At 39.2% G+C, this 20,443-nt stretch overlaps 1 protein-coding gene across 1 annotated transcript in view; it reads right to left on the reverse strand.

Moving 5' to 3' along the window:
• The window catches only part of ARMC9 (armadillo repeat containing 9), a gene marked incomplete at its 5' end in the record, with an annotated part of 63,086 nt that overhangs the window by 39,962 nt on the left and 2,681 nt on the right, over window positions 1-20,443 (reverse strand). The window contains 6 exons of the mRNA XM_027890592.1: window positions 909-944; window positions 8,160-8,258; window positions 10,124-10,281; window positions 16,258-16,282; window positions 17,565-17,657; window positions 20,127-20,282. Of these exons, the coding sequence (XP_027746393.1) occupies window positions 909-944; window positions 8,160-8,258; window positions 10,124-10,281; window positions 16,258-16,282; window positions 17,565-17,657; window positions 20,127-20,282 (567 nt within the window). The remainder of the gene's footprint in view (window positions 1-908; window positions 945-8,159; window positions 8,259-10,123; window positions 10,282-16,257; window positions 16,283-17,564; window positions 17,658-20,126; window positions 20,283-20,443) is intronic.

Here is a 20,443-nt window from a genome sequence, read left to right on the forward strand (position 1 = left end):
TGCCCACAGGGGTTTACTGCAATTCCAGGTGATACACATGTTGGAAAAATAGGCAGTTTTTATTGAAAGGCAAAATCTTGTTTTACCTAAAGAAAGCGATAAAAATATAAATACAGGTTATTTTAAACTGACTGACATTTATCAGAATTGGTGTCAATCACTTTTATGAATTGATTACATACTGAGTTACTTAGAAGCAAACTCATTTCCTTTCTTCACAAAGAATGCACTGACTATGGGCAAAATTAGATACTTATGGTGTACTTGTAGCATTGCCAGAATGTGAACTTCCATCTGGGTTACAGAAGTCACAGGCAGTACACAGAATATAATTTTGCATTTTCGGTTTTCAAGGAAAAAAGATCCATTTTAACTGTATGATAGAATTTTATAGCCTTTATTATGGGAAGAGAATTTGACTTTTGGAATTAAAAATACAAATGCGTAGAACACGACACCCCTCTGAAGAGCACAACTCAACGTGCTGTATTACCTTGAGCAATAGTATTTATTTGCTTTGCCAAAGGTGTTGTGGGATCAGCTGGTGTTGGCACACTTCAGGGACATTGTATGCTACGTACAGATGATCACCTGGAAGAAACAATTCCTTTCTGCGTGCTATAGGAAGCTGTAAAATTTCCGGTCAAATTTGTGGGCAAAGCTGCTCTTCTGCTGACATGCTGCATTACGTGTATTATGAAGCCATGAGGTTACCCAGAACGTCTATTCTGTTCCCCATGCAGAAATTCCAAGCCTTGCATAGTTTTTGCCTCTCATAAACCATACAGTTAGTGCCATGACAAGTTAAAATGCAGAGAAAATTGTTCCACATAGTGAAATGAAGAGAAATATAGACCGTGACAGACTGAGCAGGCAACGCGAAAGGATATAAAGATATAGACACTTACATATCCGTCATCACAAGGGCTCATAGAGTAATATCCCTTTATGGGCAAACAGGCACACATTAAAATAAAGAAGATTGAAAAAAAAAAAAGTTAACAGAAATAAATCACAGAGAAATGCACAGTTCTAAAAAAAACAACCAATAAAAATCAGCTAAAAATTAACAGACTATTGGCTTTGAAAAGAAAAGTATAAGCAGCTTCTCCTAATCCTCATACTGGTATGTCTTAGAACTGAAATTGGAGTGTCTGTCTTGTGATATATTTACAAGTTCCTCCTCTCAACACCTGGCCAACATACCTAGTCTGCACATTGTTCCACCGTAACCATCAGTTAGACCAGCTACATATGAAGCACTGACACATTTATGTGAATATATGGTTTGCACTGTTCACTGAGGCAGCTCAGAGAGAGACACCAATGAATGTGGTATCGATCAGATCTCGGCTTCTGGGAGAGCAGCTGCCAGTATTCTCCATACTTGCTTTGACTGGAGTTTCTGATCAGCACAAAACAAAAGCCAAGACAGACAATTTAAGGTCTTTCAGCAATGCTAGCAATTCCTCATCTCAAAAAGCTCCAAGGATAAACTAAGAAAAATGGGAAGTTTTTAGTATCTCTGGAAGGAAGATTAAGATGTAGTTACTAAAATAAACAATGGTGATAATTCATGGTTCAAGTAGTTTAGTACAAAATATGTCATGTTCTCTTTAATTAGACTAAAATACTTAGAACAGCTTTGTATCTGAAAAGAACAGTCTTAATTCAAAATAAAAGTACACAGTTCAACATAATGAAATAAGACCAACACTAATTATTTTGCTTCCAATCTTTTTGTGCAAACCTGCCAGTACTTTAGAGGACATTTTCATGCAGATGAATAAGCACATAAACACTGTATTTAGCAGGCTGCTCTTTAACAGACATATAAAGCCTTACACAAAAGACATAAGAAACCTGATACTTTTCCCTGTGGGCAAAAAATAAAGTTCTTTCTATTCTTTAACCAATTTTAAAAATCTGACATTATTCTTTTTACTAGCCTGACACTTACAATTCCCTGATGCAAATGAGTATTTTAACTTTCATGGTGCTATACACACATATAGACAATTCCTGGCAAAGACAATTTAAAATTCAATTTAAGACAAAGGACAGCATTTATGGAGACCAAGAAGTGAGCAAAAGAAACCAGGAGATAACCTGTATCATGATGAGAGACATTTCAACATACGCATGACCTGAGCCAGTGAAAATGGACATAGGCATTTAGACAAAGGTGACATTAAAGGTAAGTTTTAACAGTAAAGGAAACAAAAGGTTGGACCAAACAAACTTTCAAAGTCCCTTCCAACCTGAGCTATTTCATGATTTGAGGACAGTAACATGAAAAGTTTGTGGAAACCTCTACTGGTGGCAACACCTCACCTTTAGAGATGAAGAATTCATGTAAACAAAAAAACCTCGCAGCAACTTGTGAAAAAGGCATTATATACTGTATCAGCAGAAAAAAGACCTTCTTGATTACATAAAGAGAGACATTTGTTTCTTCATTTCCATACATAAATGGCAACATATAAAAATCATCCCATGGACAGGGATGCAGAAGACTCATATATTTCATCTGAAGAAAAGCTCACTTAGAGTAGATGCTGTTTGCTGCAATGTAGTTATTATTTTTAAATGAAAGAGGGTATGTCCACATCATGCCAGGTGAATCCACTCTAAATGGTTCAAAGTGATTAAAAACCCAAACTCGAAGCCTTCAGTTACCCTGATCCTGGGTTTCATGGGGTCTCCTGGTGCAGAAAACTTTGACAAGTAAGAAGCTGAATACCTGCCACAAACTATTACAGCTTGATGGCATGTGCACAGTTGCAGGAGAAAGGGTGTTTGAGGACAAAAGCACAGAGCACAAGAAAATCAGGAGCCCATGCTAGTCATTACAGCTATCCCAAAAATTAGAAAAAAAAAAAAATTCCTCATTGTTTACAACTTATAAATGACAGTTTAACTTTACAGGAGCTGGTGATTTTGTCCAGTGACAGAACTTTAAAAAAAAAACAACAACCCACTATTTTTTCACAGCTTCAACAATTGTGCCAAAAGAGACCTAAAACTTGCAAGGGACATTAATTCACCTAATGGTAGCTACAGGTAAATATAATCAGACTGAATAGCAGCAAAAACATAATGGGCATTTATTCTATTCCATGACACAGGTGCAATATACGCAAACATCTGCACCGCTTTCAGGTCACAGAAAGATTCCCCACTGGTTAACACCCACCTCTACTATTGACAGAAAATGTGTTTCTGAAGAAACAATTCCAGTTTGCCCTTTAATCCAAAGTTCAGAAAATCTTATTACCTTACCCTTAATCCAAGAAATTCTAGGAAAGTGTACATCTTACTTCAACCCAAAAAGGCTCTTTCTGGGTTTAAGACTTGAACCTATGCTACTTTTGATGGGGAGTGAATGTGCTATGTTTGTGGTAAAAAGCCACAGTCCTCTTGGCTTCATGATGTGTAATGAAGAGAAAAAACCTACAACCAATGCTCTTATCCACCAGACAAATCACTATCAGAAAGGTTAAAAAAAAAATAAACTTATCTCCAGAGTGCTAAAGATATAAGAAACTATGATAGTCCTACGATAGAGTACTGTAGTTGAAACTATTCAAATCTACCACCACCTACATCAGTTCCCTGCCCTACTGAATATCAGAAAGTCGGGAAGCCAATTAAACCTTTAAATAAATGTTTCCTCAGCTTGTCAGGCCCGGTGCTCTGGCCTCCTATTCTTAAACCCAGACCTTTTGCTCTGACAATTCTCTCAAGTTTCTTATCTCCCAGTTCAGGACCATACATGCCAAATGACATGATGGAAGGTGGGGATAACATTCAACTGCAGCTAACAAAAAAGCCTTATGGTAAAAGAGGGCTTCAGAGAGGCCTTGGAAACATCTCCCGACTGTAACACAGTCATGTGGCCTCTCTCCCACTGCGTGCAGCAGATGCATCCTGTTAATGGATTGTGGATCAGGCTCACAAGCTGACCCAGGAGGTCAGAGAGCTGGCAAGAGCCGTGGAGTTGCACTGCAAAAGAATGAGGTCCAAGCCAGATCACCAGACAGGACAAAGCTGACACCAGAAGCCCTTGCCAGCTAAGACTTCCCAGTGTGATTACAATGGAAACCTCTTTTGCCTCAGGTCTTAAAGCCAGAGCAGTAAGTAAGACTTGTTTCTGGGATTTGTCCTCCTGATACAAATTTCTTCCAGTATGAAAGGACAGGCCTTCAGTCATGGTGGGGGGCAAACCAGGAAGTACATTAACAGCACATATTAATAGCTGATACATGTCACCTTTATTGTAATTTCAAAGCCTGAGACTTCAAGGCTTTCTATTACACAATACTGCTTTCCTGACATTAAAAATTGAGCATAATGCATTGGGAACAAAATCAAGCTTGCATACAAATAATGCTACCGAGGATATAATCCAAAGTATTCTCCTCAATTTCCTTCATTTTGGTTAACAGCACTCATATAATCTTCCTTCTCTGTGTAACTTCAAACTACCAGTGTAGTGTAGCTGACTTAACAAAATATACTGTAGAGCTCAAGTACAGATCTCAGGGAATGATGAAGTTTTAGCATTTTCTGCTTTCAGAACCTGATCCAAATCCTGGACTGTTGCCCTCACTTGTACCAGTATGGCTGACTGTAAACTCAAGAACCTCCTCCTTCCAAACTATGTAATGCGTGTTTACTCATTCCCAAAATAACAGAGATAGGAATTTAAGGCTGCATGAGAGTACCACAAAAAAGTAATTTCCTTGCTAATGATTTTCTTTTCTGCTCATCTGTTTAGAGATATTGATCCATTAGAACCAATTTATTTAAGGGTCTGGCCCTGACACTGGTGATGTCATTGAGATAGGATCAAATCCTATCAAATCCACTCAAAGTGAAGTGGGAAAAAAACCCAAACCACAAAGCACCATATTCAATGCCTGTCAAAATCCTTTAGACAATTACTTTTTAAAAAAAACTTCTCACTTATCTTGCCTATACAGAGACTTAATGGTAAGGATAAGCAAAGAAGTTGTCCCTCTGCAAGTCTCTTCCCGCTGCAATTACACAGGTGACTGGCCCTTACAAGCAGAAGGCTGTTTGTGAAATGGAGTAGCTGGAAAGACCACACTCCAGTGTCTCTAAGTATTTATGAGCAAAAAGTGAAGGAACCTTCCAACACAAATCCAGCACAGATGCTGTGAACTCGTGCTACTACTTAGCCTGGGTCACGGTGCCTCCAGCTTTATTCCAAAACTTATGCAAAAACCTGAAACCACTTAAGGGCAGAACAATAACATCTGAGTGTATAACAATGAAGTATTTGAATCCCTGGAGAAAAAGTAATGGGATGGCTTAGTGGCCTAGTGGCAAGCAGTCAGAATTTTAGTCCATCTCATCTGGCTTCCTGGATCAACAGTCAGGGAGTGGCTAGAAATATTTTGACATGATGAGAAAGGAGTTTCATTTTTCTTCTCGTAAAATAGGCTATATATACGTTTTTCTTCTTACAGTTATTTGTGTTTCCACATGTTTGCTATTCATGTATAAAACCAGAACTCTCTACATTGGAAATAAATGAAGAAATTACAATCAATCAAGAATAAGATGAGGAAACCTGACTATGACACAGTGAATGTCTATATGCAAAGACTGTGATTAACCCTCCAAAACTTGGCTAATGCCTCAGACAGTCTGTGGGGATCTGCTTATAGAAACAACATTAGATTTCAACCACAGAAGCTACTATAACCTCATTGTCAAGGGGTGACCTAAAACAGTCAAGAAAACTGTAATCTAAACAGTCTCAGTGCTATAACTGGACTGGTCCTTCACCAGAGAGTTTGGCTGGCACAGTAACTACCTCAAATAGTGTGGGTAAAGGAGCCACAAAGTCACACAGAAATAGTTATGCTAGTAAAGCCCAGTACAAAAATAGATACAACCGTGCTAGAAAGACACAGCTTTACTCAGCTTAACCCAGCTAATTTGGGACAAAAGAGAGGCAAAGATTTACCTCCAGCTGGAAAAAAATCCACCAATCCACCACCAACACATCATCTTTCTCTAACCTATCTGCACAGCTGGAGACTGTGTTAAAGTGGCTGTAGTGGCTTAAGTACAGTGGAAAAGGTGCTTTTGGAGAATAAATGCTTTTAGAGACACTTTTAGAGCAGAAGAAGTAAATAAACATAATGCACAAGATCAATAATCATTTCACAGATGAGAATTTTTTAGTAGAAGCAAACAGAAGTGGTGTGGCTGTAAGAGAGTGAGTGGTCACCTAATGCTGTCAGGCGGCATCAACCACTCCTCGTGAATGGTAACTTTTGTCTACCTTGTTCTTAAAAACCTCCAGTGACAGAGATTCTGCCTGAAATACTGTTCTTAAAACTCTTAAAAGTCTCTTTTTTCACAGAGAAGGAAACATGCCTATACCTAAATACTAACAAGGACAGATGTTTAAGCTAAAATAGCTCTGTGATAGGTGTACAGAAAAACATGCAGTCTATCAATAATCTAGAAAGAAAAAAATTATGAACAAAACCCTGGGGAAATGGAGCACCTTGAAAGCACAGGAGAAAAAGAAAAGTCTTGATGCAAGCAGAGAGCAGGAACAGAGAGAAGAGGGCACGTGGCTGTGCAGAATGGGTTATGTCAGTACATGGAAGGAGAGACACACACACAACCCCAACATCAGATGGCAAAAATACAGAAGGCTACTGGGGTACCTAATGCATTGTCTCAGAAATAAATCTGAGCAGAGAGGAATTGCAGACAGCCCACTGAGGCAGCAGCCAAACAGATCCTAGATCCTTCTTCAAACCCTGGAGTAGCAGCTTTTGCAGACTGCCTAAGAGAGCACCTCCTAAATTTGTGGCAAGTCAGAGAGAGGAGTTCTGACCATTAACAGGGAAGTGAAGGCATTTAAAACAGCATGAAGAGCAATGAGGAATAATATTTATATCTGAAAATATTAGCATGTAGTGGAGAAAAGGGAACATTTTTATTATCTCCTTATCTTTCTGTAACAGATTTCCAAGAGGAACAAAACGTACCCATAGTGTCATTGTTATTAAAAACCTTGGCTAGAATAAGGAATTTTATTTTCTTCTGCTTTTCCTTTGACAGTTCACCAAGCTCTCCTTCTACAAATACACATGAACACCTGCCACAGCAAAACCAACAAGCATAATTCATGACTTTGGCTTGCCTTTGTAAAACAGTGGCACACAATATTTTATTATCAAAATATTTTAATGTAGTTTTAATATTAACACTTACTTGAATAACTTCAACAAGCAAGGTATTAAAAAAGGTTGTAGCACTGAATTGCTCTTCCGTATCATTAAGTCATTTAAAATCTCACAGGAATAGTTTCATAGACATTAGAAGCTATCCTAAACTGGTTCTGCTGCTGAAAAATAACCCCAAAGCCTCTTCCCCACTCGGGCAGAAGAGATTGAGTAGAGAATATTAATGAGTGAGGTATAGTGCAGTCATCTGAAAAGAAACCAGAGGCTGGTAAAGTGGGGAAAAAAACAACCCCAGGGATCCTGAGCTGCTTATCAATAAGATCAAAGATTCTTAGATAGAATGTTAAAAGTCCATCATGTAAATCAATAAGAAGGCTTTGGTGTACCATCTAACAGCTTATCTAACAACTGGCTCTTACTGAAAAGGGAAGTCCTCCCTTCCTCCTCTTTTCCTCATTTGCTCTCATGATCCTGTGTGATGCTTCTCCTTTAGCTGGCTAAGCCAATTCTCCCTAGGGTTATAGGAATATCCCTGACAGTAGAAAAGGAACAGAGCTGAGCAACCATTCCCCCTTTTAGCTAAAACAAACTGGCTAAGATGTGCCATTAAATGCACTCAGAACATTAGCTTTAGGGTTTATTTATTTATTTTTTTTAACATTCAGTTAGCATTTTAACAGATACAAGTTTTACTGTCCTCACTACAGCAGAATTAATCATCCTTCTGCAGCTACGAATGCATAACCATGTCATTCACCAGGAGCTGAGATCCACAAAACTTTTTGAACTGCCACGTTCTTATACAAGCTTGAACACATTATGTCTTGTCTTTACCATCTCACATTTGTTGTTCAATATGCAGCTTAAGTAGTATTGTCTATTGAGACAGTTACTGTAAAAATCCCAAGCGTTAATACTTACAGTTCCAGGCCTGGTGAAGTCGATACTGTGTGCTACACTTTGCCCCATCTGATTGCTGAACAAGCGAACACAAACACTTTGAAGATACTCTGGCGTGATCTAAAAATTAGGAAACAAAGGGAGAACAGGATTATATAACACTTACACTTTCTACCAGACAAGTGTCTCTGTATTAAAGGTTGTTTGGTTGATTTTTTAAAAGAGAGTAAGAAATCACACACCTGAGACTCATCTACAGAGCAGAAGGAATATACTGTAACTACTGTTCTGTTCAGAAATTAAAGTAACTGTAAATTCTCTTTATCTGCGAATTGTTATGCTATTCACAAGACTAATGCTCACCACTTTCAGAGAGTCAAGAAGAAAACTACAAACACCTATGTTTCCATAAGATTTCCCTCAACCAAAAGGTTCAAAATCAAATCAAATTCAAAAATGAAGCAGTTTTGTGCTTTGAACAATGTATATGTTGATGTGTTGTCTAGCTAGAGAGTAGAACTTGCATAATGTCTTGTACAGCAGAGAGAATAAATATGAATTACACAGTACAACACTTTGCATTTCAATGCAAAACATCTCAGTGGATTTAGGTTTTTGTTTTGGGAAATCTACAACACAATTTGAGAACAGTTATTAACTTCCCCAGAACAGAGGCAAATGCACCGAAATATATATTATAGAAATACAAATGGGGACACTTCTGATATTCCCAGACCTAAAGCAAGACAAGAAACCCCTTCAAATTCTGAATGCTGCAGCTTCAACATGACTCTATTCAGTACTCAACTCCACTCTGGATTCAGAAATTACAGAAACCAAGATTCACAACAGAAGAGCACCCTCAGCTGGACACACTTGGGAAGGATTAAACGACTGCACCGCACAAGGTTTATAAAGGAAATTAAAACAAGCATCTGCAACAAGAGAACCAGCGCCTGGTTCCTCCTCCACAGAAGGTAATTGGATATTCCCCCGGAGAGCACTGAGGTGCGAAATTGGAGGCAGCAAATGAATGACTACGTGTTTCTTATTGTTTTCGAAGCCCATGTGAGCAGATACTTTTCCTAATCTCCTGTAAAGCATAATCCACACCTACAGGCAAATTCTTCCCTGCAGGAAATACGCGAGCAGTCAGAGATCCCAGATGCACAGTAACAAACCACAAGACGTTCCTTCTGATGGCAGGAGGAAGGTACATATTGACTTTTCAACGGGCAGCACAGGAAACCCCAGCTCATTCTTCCTGATAACAATTCACAGCTCCTTTAAAACCATCTACAGGCCACTAACATCTGCCATAAGAATAACCTTCAGGTTACACAGAAGTTATAGCACAGAGGCACGCTGGCAGAGAAGAAAGCACAACAGAGGAAACATACAATAAACTTTGTATAAAAAATACCTATAAGAAAGTTCTACCTTCTTCAGTCACATACATGTGGCCCGTTTCACATGGTAACTCATTCACTCCTACTCCAGTCCCCTTTACCAATTAAATTAACAAGTTCACTCAGCAGAAGAGAGAGCAAGGCTTTTCCTCGTCAAAATTTTGGATGAGAAGATTGTTTCCAGCACCGTGAAACTTAAAACAGACCTGACAGAAATTTTAAACATACAACAACAGTTGATGGGCTGGACTGCAGTCAGGAGTCACAGAAATACCCTCTAATCACTGCTGATGCCACAGCTCAAAAGGGGACTCTCACCAGAGATCTGAGGTGTCTTGTGAGACGGTGATTACTTTTTTCAAGATTTCTGAGCCAGCACAATTCAACTCATCTTCTGCACTACATTTATCGTTCCGGACAGGGTCAAAGGCAGGATTTCTCATCTGAAGTGCTGTGTTTCATCAGTAAAGAGCCACAGTACTGACAGAAATGCTCATAACTATGAACTTAATTCGCATTTTGATCTCCCTTTTCTGGGGGGTGTGGAAGCAAGCACACATCTGAGCCATCACTTACCATCTTGCCACTGACTGTGGCCTCCAGAGAATCCACCAGCTCTGCAGTGACTCCAATGAGATTGTGGTAGTCTGCCTGCATTTTGTTAAATCGTTTCAGGTAGATCATGGTCCTCTGCTCAGACTCCACTAACTGTTGATGAAGATGTTCCAACATTTCTGTAAAGAGAATAATCACAACAGAAATAGCATCACCATTTCAAACAAAAGGACGAGAGAACCCACAAGCATTTTCACTGCCCTGAAGGCACAGCTTCAACTTCCAAGGCATGGAATTTTGCTGCAAGGATAATTCAGCACCTCTACTGTGATTCCATTTCATCACAACAGCTACAACTATTTATTAAGCCTTAATCACCAAAGAAACAACTGATTCCCAGTAACAGCAGCAACACAACTATTAGACAGTAAATATCACTGAATACATTTGTGAAGAAGACACAGGTTTAAAGGTCTGTTACTAGGAGAAGTTCCAGGCTGTCCAGGACAAAACGAGGCTCTGGTCATGTAATCAGAAGAACCAGTGACAACACACAGCTGATGAACTGCACTTGCTGTCTGCAGAGGAGTCAGTCATGCACTATCTGTGACACTCACTGAAGTAACACAGCGTCGTTATCATGACCAGCAACTGGAAAGGTCAAGTAGCCACTCCAAAGATAAAACAACAAAACAGGAAAAGGACACTACCCCGAGATTCGAGCCAGTGTTTGTTAGATTACACTGTGAGGGTGGGTGTTTTATCCAGTTAATGTATAGGAACTGACCACTGGTATTTAGGTTATGTAGCGCTTTGTTTATTTTAAAGCGAAGACTAAGTCTTCAATTTTTTAGGGAAAATGGTACAATTCACAGAACAAAAGAACCCCAAATCCAACTCAAAAACATTCAACTTATCCAATTCCTCATTTGTTATTTCCTTCAACTGAATTCACTGAAGTTGCAGAGAATTCTCTAATTCAAAAAATGTTTCAGGTGACTCTGGTTGATGGTAAGCTTTATCAGTCACTTTTAGTACCTTCAGTTTATGAAAATAACTCAAATTTGTGTTTTTTTTTTTTTTTTCAATAAATAAATTAATAATAATGGCTGTTATATTTCTGACACATTTTGTTCCTTCAGGTTCTACAGACCAAAGCAAACTGAGTATCAGAACCTGTAACTTCCACCCCAGTGTCAGACACAGCCAAAATCAGTTCTAGGTGGAACTCAGGCATGGAATCTGGAGCTGTGTACCACAGTGCACATCTCTGTGACCAGACAAAACTATGAAGGGAGGTACAATAATCCTATTGTTACTGCTGATGTTTTGTATTTTGCTAGAACATTATGTTTCAAATTAGGTTGCTGAGAAGCCAGTACTGCTTTAGTGTTTTGAAAAATGGCATCGGGCCCATCTGCAAACACAGGGAGTATTTACCATAGGATTTTCTGTTAAACAATGGGCAGGAATCAGCTCGACTACAGAGTTTCAGACAAAAGTAGAATTCCTTCTCACAGATTTAAAAAAAAATTTGGGTGAGGGTAGAGCATTCCAAACAGCCCAGTATGACACAGTTTAGGTCCCAATAGACCCAAAGGGAAGAAAAACAAAATAGCCAAGATGCAAAATTGGAAATCAGAAAAACTAGTTCCTGTTCCTGGCTTTGAACAGATCTTGCCCATGATCTTCTAGGAAACCATTACCTTCTCTCATGATTCACTCTCTCTTTCCATAAATATGTAGGTCATATGTCCCTGGAACACTGAAGCATTGGGAAACATAACCGATGTAAGCAGAAATCTGGGATCTTCGTTTGGAGAATCCTAAGCAGTACAAAGTTTCACTGCACAGTTATCTCTGAGTTTAAAAAAGCTCAGCATATAACACCTTACAGCTATGATAAAAAAGCAGAATTAAGGTGTAGTTATTCAAAATCTGTCCCTTTGCTCCACTGCTCTCTGAACTGGGGCACAAACCTCTGCTGTGCCATGGCAGGTGGCACAGGGTGGCAAACCTCAGGAGAGGGGAAAACGGGGAGTGGAACTCCTGTGTTAGCACCATGGATTCTTCTGAGATTTCAAATGTGAGAGACTGCTTCAAAAACTGGTCACATCTTACGGATTTTGGAGTTTCTGAAATATGTTGGATTTTTTATCCCATTTATACTACCTGCTGTAGATGGCAGAACAGCTTGTTTTTGCTATCAGAAAATTTAAGAGAAATTATCTTTTTAATGGGATATTTTACAGAAAGCGTGTGTTAATAGACTTCAGCTATAAACCGTAGCTATAAACTGACAACCTTAAAACTAAACATGGAATACAGAGAAGGTACATTTTCTTACTTCTACAAGTTAACAGAGAAAAAACCCCACATTATTTTACTCTCAAAGCCTCTAAGGGTGGCTTCCTTCTGAGAGCCATTCATGAGCCACAACATTCTGTACCTCCAGGGTTTGTCACTGACACCTGATACCAAGCTGCAAATCAAACCACCGTAATGATATTTCTCTTACACTTTCTAGGAGGGAGCCAAATCCGGTGTGAAATAACAATGGAAGCTGTGACAAGCCACAAATCCTGTTCAAATCCAGCAAATGCACTTGAAAAGAAAAACCCAAACAACAAACAAAACACTACTAGAACAGCTCCCGTAACATTAAGCAATCCTGCTAAGAGCACCAAACTTTTTACAATTCTGTAAGCTGTTGAAACCATCTCAACTGCAATCAATATTCATTAACTTAGAGAAGCTGACAGCTTCCAAAGGCAACACAAATTATTCAGCCTTGATAATAATAATTCAACTTTGATTTTATCTTTATTCCAGAGCCCCTACTGCTAAACTGCTATCACAACTTTAATACGATACAGCTCCAAAATAAGAATATTTTTCTAAACTAACAGATTCTGAGAGCAAACATGGCACAAAACTTATCCATTCCAGCACTTTATTCCATTGCCTAGATGAGCAAATTGGAATATATTTTTATTTAACTGTGACACAACACATTTGATTCAGAAATTTCCAGTGGATGTATCTAGAGCGTGACTTCCACTCAGAGGAAAGTTGGAAGCACCAAATCACAAAGCATAAACCTCACAGTTTGTCTGCTTTTCACTGCCCAGCAGGTAAAATTTCCAGTGATGAAAATCTGTCTCCCAGCTAGAGTCAGCAGGAAAAACACTACATCACCAAAACTCAGGGCAGATCATCACTGACAAGTACCTGTTCCAAGCACAGAAGGCTGTTGGAAGAGCTGGTCCTGCTCTGCCCCATTTCCCCTTTGCACTCCTGTCACATCCCGATAAAAGCATTCACTTAGACATATCAGGGAGCTCCTAGCCCAGGTAAAAATCAGTATTTAATGGCTTGTTTGAAACGTTAAATCATTACCCTCTGAGTCCAGATTGGGTAAAAGGAACTGGTACCTTTCAAAGGCATTTTAGTTTACATTTATGTCACCTTGCAGAAGTGACCAAACTGCACCACAATAGGAATCAGAGTAACTTGAGACACATGGCTTCTCTCTTTCCTCTCCCAAACACAATTCCCAACACTGACAAATCCTTTTTACATATGATAAGCTTATCAAAGATGAAGAAAAAAAGGCTCTCTAGACCTTTATTATTCATATGAAACATTATTCATATGTGGAGGAAAAGAGAGGAAAATACAGGACGGAGAACTAACCTCCTGGTGTAGGAAGATGTAACACACAGTAAAGCTTGTCACTCTGCCAAATGCAGATGCTGGCACCAGGCATCAGCTGAACTACTGCATGTTTCTACGAGTATTCTTGCCTGCTTTCTTATGTGTGTAATTGTTGAGTTTTTTAACTCCAGTTCCTACAAGCAGCCACGGAGTTACACATATGTACATAATTCCACAAGAAGCTTTTTGCTCTAAGTGAGTAAATTGTTTTCCTTTACAACAACTTACCTACACCTAAAACAGGCTTCCTGAACTTGTGCTTGCTCTGTCTCTTTCTCTCTTAATCTCAGCCCACCCTCACATACTTTGCTAGAAGCACTGACACTGGCCCAAGGCTGAGTTCCTGCACACAGTGCAGCAGAGCTCTGAGCAGAGGAGCTGCAGGTCCCAAGAGCTGTCAGACACTGGGGCTCCTGAGGTGACACTGAAACCTTGCTCTGAGAAGAGGCAGGAGTCTCCTTCTTGCTTACCTCATCTCCATAAAAATTGCTTTCCATATTCTGAACTGACATTTTTCCACATCAACAGTCACTTAGACTTTAGCAAATCTTGACAGACAGGTAGGTCACACTTCACTTTCCCTTGTGCAGCAGCCTGACACACTTCTCCCCCTCTCCCCTTCCCTGAAACAGTGGAAGAGTGGCTGTGAACTCATCCAGAGATTTGTAATGAGGCACTGAAGGGAACAGCAGCTGAACACGCTCCCAAATACTTCATTCCCTCCAGTCCTGTTAGCACAGAGGACACAAAGAAGGTCTGAAGCTCTCTGTGCAAGATGCCAACCATTCTGCAATTCCTTCCTTTCCAGCTAAACTGAAAACATATGGGAGAGCTGTAAGTTAAGCACCACTGCCACACAAATAGCTTTGAAAGTCATAAAAGGATTGAAGTTTTTTAGCAAATGGGTGAAAAGCCAGACTGTGCAGGTAAATCAGGCAAGGTAAACACACAGAACCCTCCAGGGCATCCGCAAGAGCATTTGCACCACCCCACCCAACCCTGAAGTACTTCACCATGTCAGACTGATGACTGGCAACTATTTATAAAAGGCAGTTTCCAGGACTCTGCCATACTTCTCTTCATTCATGTGTTGCCTATAAATTTTCTTTGTGTTTCCCCTTGACTGATGAAGGAAACATTCTCCAGCAGCGAGCAAGTGCTGTGGATCCCGCATGAGCTGAGCAGTTACTGCAAAAATAACCTCTCAGATCCAAAACTTTCATATGAGACAGTCCTCAAGTAACCTTTATGAAAAGTCCAAACTGACTCAACCTCCAAGGCACATAACACATCTACAAATTAAGGCTGACCAGCAAGGATTCAATGCCATGACAGTTCCTGTACTTGTAGAAAGCACAAAACCTTCCCAAATGAAAAATAATTAGTCCCAAAATAACTCAGACCCAATCATGTAGTAATTTCTTTTTAATCAAAGTATGGAATTATTGCCTTCAGGAAAGTCCATCATGAGGAAAAAGAGTAACTTCTGGAAAATAAAAATCCACAGAGATCTTTCTAATATTCAGTGAAAGTCTAATGCAATACAAAGCTCAAAATAACAAAGAAAATACATGGAAGTCACACTAGAAGAAAGTCTAACTTTCTCTTTAATTCAGTCTACAAAGAGTAAATCCTCAGGGTAAACCTACAGATTAAATTAACTTGACAGGAAAAGTTATTTTAAGAACCCAGAACTTGGTTCTTAAACTGGTCTCATACAAGTCTCTACCTATAAAGTGTATGCAGAAAGTCATGTGAAAAAGTGAATGCAAGGAATTGGAAACCTAAGTTCTATTTATTGAACTGATTTTTAAAGGCACATATTTCAACTGTCATCAGCATCTAATGGGATTAATTATTTTTAAAGGGCCCCACGTCACATACACACTTTAGAACATATAAGGAGCATCTCAAAATGCAACACATCAGCCAGTCACATTTAAATTAACAGATCATTATTCAGGAGATACTGATATGTACTATTTTAGGAGTTTAAACAGGATGAGTGAAATCAACTTGGTCTAAGATCATCAGACAGTCATCAGAACAACTGTAGGAGATTTAAAATGTGCAAGATACAGACAGGCACAAGCAGGTAAGGGAAAGCAACTTGAGGCAACTTTCATCAGAACTAAAAGTGAAGAGCTGGTATGCACCTTCTTACGGAGTTCTCCACTATTTTTTACCACATTTCAGGACAGAATAGACATTAAATACAAATCCCACTACTTGGCCCCCTCCCATTTCTAGTACATGCCTATTGATGCTCAACCCTCTGAGCTCAAGCAGTCCAGCAACAACCCCAAGGCAGGGGTCTGGATTTCAAAGGACTTTCTGCCATGCATTACTAGTTTCCCCATCCCTGCAGGAATGCCTTCTGCTACTATCACAGCCCCTAATAATCTTCCAGATTATCCTTACCACATCTCAGCATTTACCTTTGTTGCATTGTCCATTCTCTTTCTGTTGCACAAGTAGGAGCAGTTCAGGAAAATGTGCATCCTTTCAGTACATGTTTGTTCCAGTGACACAGAATCAGAAACTCAACCAATTGGCAGACTCAACCAAGCCAAATATACCTGCTGTCCCAGGCAACAGCCAATATCTGATGTGCCACAGGAGACGAAGAATGAATTAATCAATAATAAATACATGAAAATCTCTTAAGTGCACAAAGCAGAATGTGGCATAGAGAGTTGAGACCTTTGGTTGACCCTTAAAGACATTAGATCCAGCCCTGATGGATATGATACAGTAAACCCAGTCTAACTGCATTAACACTAAGATGAAAAGTCAAACTGCTGATTTTACATAAAATCAACATACAAGTGTTTTAAGGCAAGTGAAGTTTTAATACCTAAGAAATATCCAAGGCTTAATTAGGATTCAATCCATTATTCCATAAAGAGGAATAAGCAAAGAGAAAATATTCTTCAACTGTTGTATGGCAGAGTCCCACACAAACATCTGTAACAGGGAGTGAAAGCAGTGTTTTCATCATTTCTCCCCATCCTGGTAAATGAGCAGGAATGAAATAGAAGGGATGTAATTTCCAGCTCATTATTCAATACCACCATGGCAACAAACTGTTTTGGAAAAAATATAGGATATAGCAGGAAAAGGACTTTCAACGTATGTTGCATTAGTTAAAAAAAAAAAAAAAAAAAAAAAAAAAAAGGCCAGAAACAGAGACTCCAGTTCCATTCTGCCTACCTTATCTTTAACTGTACAGACCAAAACTGGAGAAGACAATTTGCCATATAGCTAGTTAGCTTGCAAATTAGCCCTGACAACACAGCTTAAGCAGGACTGTTAGAAAAACAACACAGTCTGAAGCACTGAGTGAAGCAATAATTTCTGGAATCCTTAAAAGCCCTGGAAAACTTTCAGTCAGACCCTGAAATGGCTAACTTAAAAGACTGATGGTTTTAGAAACACTGAGAAAGAAGTCAGGTCAGGTTGGGGCCTTTGGGTATCCCGTACTTCATACATGGAAGAAACAATGGTCATATGACAAAAGTGCAGGTTCATATGTGTCTATGCATCTACACATTGTCTTTACACAACTTTTACAACATATTTTTTGAATGTGGAATGTAAACAATGTTTCCTATCATAAAAACACTGAACTGTAACATTACTGCAATTCTGCAATAAATCTTATCAGCACACACTCTCGAAATAAATTATATTGCCTCTTTATAGTAATTCTAATTATCTTCAAAGAGTTTCCTCAAAAGGATACAAATAAAGTGAGAAGCCGAGGAGTCTGTCTGGCTTTGAGAGTCAGAGACAGGAACTCTTCCAGTCTTGTCCTCAAATCCAACGTCCAAGAATCCTTGAAAAGAAAAACAAATAATGACAGTTGTTCACCAAATATGTACACTCTGCAGAAAGTACTGTTTGGATCACAGCAACCTTCCACTAGAAGGTAGCCAGCATTGGATTGAAAAGATTTCCCCTTCACTGTTAAGTGAATGTGTTTGCTCACTACCCATAGAAGTGTAAAGAAGTTAGAGGGGAGTTCAGGATTATTTCTAGACAAGAGTCCTAGAAGCACAACGTGGCTTTATTTCAAGAGCAAAACTATCAAATAGCGTTGGTGCCTTGCATGCACATGCAACAACTGCCCTGAAAGTAGAAGTACATTTAAATACAAGCAACTTGAGCAAAAGATAAAAAATTAATATTAATTTAATATGAATTTTACATTTATTAAATAGAATACAAAATTAATAATTTTGCAGTGCTCAGTTTTCATCATCTTTTACTCCTAACAAGATCTGGGAATTGTAGATTTTGTCAATAACTGTTGCAAGCTTCATGAAGTGACACTGGTCATCAGGGTACAACATTTCTAAAATAAGCATTTGGAGAAAAACAACTCATATACAAAAAATAGACCAACATAACAGACAAGCACCATTAACTGGAATGCTGACTTCTGCCTGACGTAGTGTCTCGCAGGCACAGGAAAATAACAGCTCAGGAAAAAAGCCAAAACACACCTAGGAACCCACCAAACCCTCATTCCTTCTACTTCACACCTTCAGTGAAGCCGTTCCTGCTTGAGGAGAAGCTAGCCAACAGATGAAAAAGCTCTATCTGCCAAAAAGTAGCAGGAGCTTCCTAAATTTACAGCTGTGTATGTCTGTGTTGCAAGCTGTTCTCGCAGCTCAGATTTGCCCTTATTTCACCACACTGGAGAATGTACAGAATTTACTTGCTGCCTTTACCAATTCAGTACCCAGACAGTGGTGTACCACAGCACGCTGTATATTACCGAAGGAACCTTGTCTCCTACAGAGAGGAGTGTATATTATTTTTCAAAATGTATTACACAAACTGACAGGAACTCCAGCTATATAAAGCACCAGATGCCTGAGAAAAATATATGCCATCAGAACACTGCTTACTAGGCTAGTGACTCACTGCTGCTCTTTCTCAAACATGAAACAATCTGTGTTTCAACATTAACATGGAATGAGTTGTACAATTCCCACAAGAAAATATGAGTGGCTGTGGACTAAGAGCTTGGACACTGGGTTGCTATGAATAAACCTGAGGATCTCATCTTAGATAAGGTACTGAAAAAAAAAAAAAGCTGCTAAGTGTAATTAAAAAGGAGTAGGCATATCTCATCTCTGAGGTCAACCAGTCCATCTCATTATTTATAGTTAGTCCCAAAGGAAAATGGCAGTATATGCCTTTTTTGGTGATAAACTGGAGCTCCTCAACAGCTGGTACACCCAAAGTCAGCCCTAGGGTAAATATCACGTAAGCTTTGATTTGATATCAAAAAGAGTGTGGCAGCAACGCAGGCTGGAGGCATCTCCTTGCACCACAAGGGCTGCCCACAGCTGCTCAGCCAGGCCAGCACAACTGCCCATGTGGTCGGACAGGGAAGCATTCCCAGCAGATAACCTTCCCCACAGGCACTGCCACCAACACTGTGGAACATCAAGCCCCAGCTCCGAAAGTCATCTCCCAACCATCACCCGCGCGGTGCCGAGAGCGGTCAGTGTAAGGGTGTTTATTACCCCTTCAAGAGCTGAGTAACTGAAAGTCCACCTGGAAAGGAGATCTATTTTGAAATTCAAGCACGTGAACTTCTACACTCTCTTCTCACCTGGTACATGCAAGTCTAAGAACTCATCTCTGAAACATTCCTTCAACTGTAAAGACTGAAACATATTTAACAAAAAAAATTAACTAGGAAAAATGCCTGTGGCAAGAGTCTCCAAACCATTAAGCAGAGCTATGCTCTTCCAGCACTTTTATTTGGGAGGTGGGGGGAAGAGTCTCAGAACACAGATGACACTGATTCATTTTCTGTTACAAGAGGATTACTTATTAAATCGACTTTCTCTTTTCCACATAAAATGAAACCGCTTTGGTCTCCTTATGCCTAAATATCACGCTTTAAATTCAGTTATATATACACAGATAGTGGTCTTGGGCAACATCATCAAAGCAAGTAAGTTGACCTGAACTACTAGTCATTTCCACAAGCATCCATATTTCAGAGATGTGTGGAAAAGGAGAGGCAGCAATTCTAATTTATGGACACAAAGTTGGCCTATCACTCAATTCTCAAGCAAATATAAAACACATATTTAAGATGGTACCCTGTTATTGATAACACTCTCACAACCCTCTCTCCATCAAATATATGTTTTTTTTCAGGATTGTACAGTTTCTGCTAAAGGAAACAATAAAGACAAACACCAAACTAAACATTATTCAATATTTATCACCCCATGAGAAAAGTCATCATAAATACCATCTCTGCAACACAGATACCTACCTGGAAAAGTTCTTTAAAAGAAGGGTGTGACATGGGGTTCGGAACAAATGGTAAAGCATAAAAGGGAAGAAACTCTGTAGTCTGGCTCAGTGCAGCTCCTTTTGTTTCCAGGTATGCCTTAAAATGTGACATCCTTTCCTTAAGTTTAGCTTTGTCCTAGGAAATAAAGCAGCATATTTAATTTAGAAAACTACTACTCTGAATGCACTGCAAAGCTGGAAAATATAAGTTGAGACCCAAGTATATTAATATCAAGTTTCATATTTCAAAACTCCACATTTATTTAACTAAAGAACATTGTATCATGTTTTCACCAG

Source organism: Empidonax traillii, unplaced genomic scaffold, assembly GCF_003031625.1.
Source record: "Empidonax traillii isolate 1590-97213 ecotype Southwest subspecies unplaced genomic scaffold, ASM303162v1 scaffold292:size1342341, whole genome shotgun sequence".
NCBI lineage: Eukaryota > Metazoa > Chordata > Aves > Passeriformes > Tyrannidae > Empidonax > Empidonax traillii.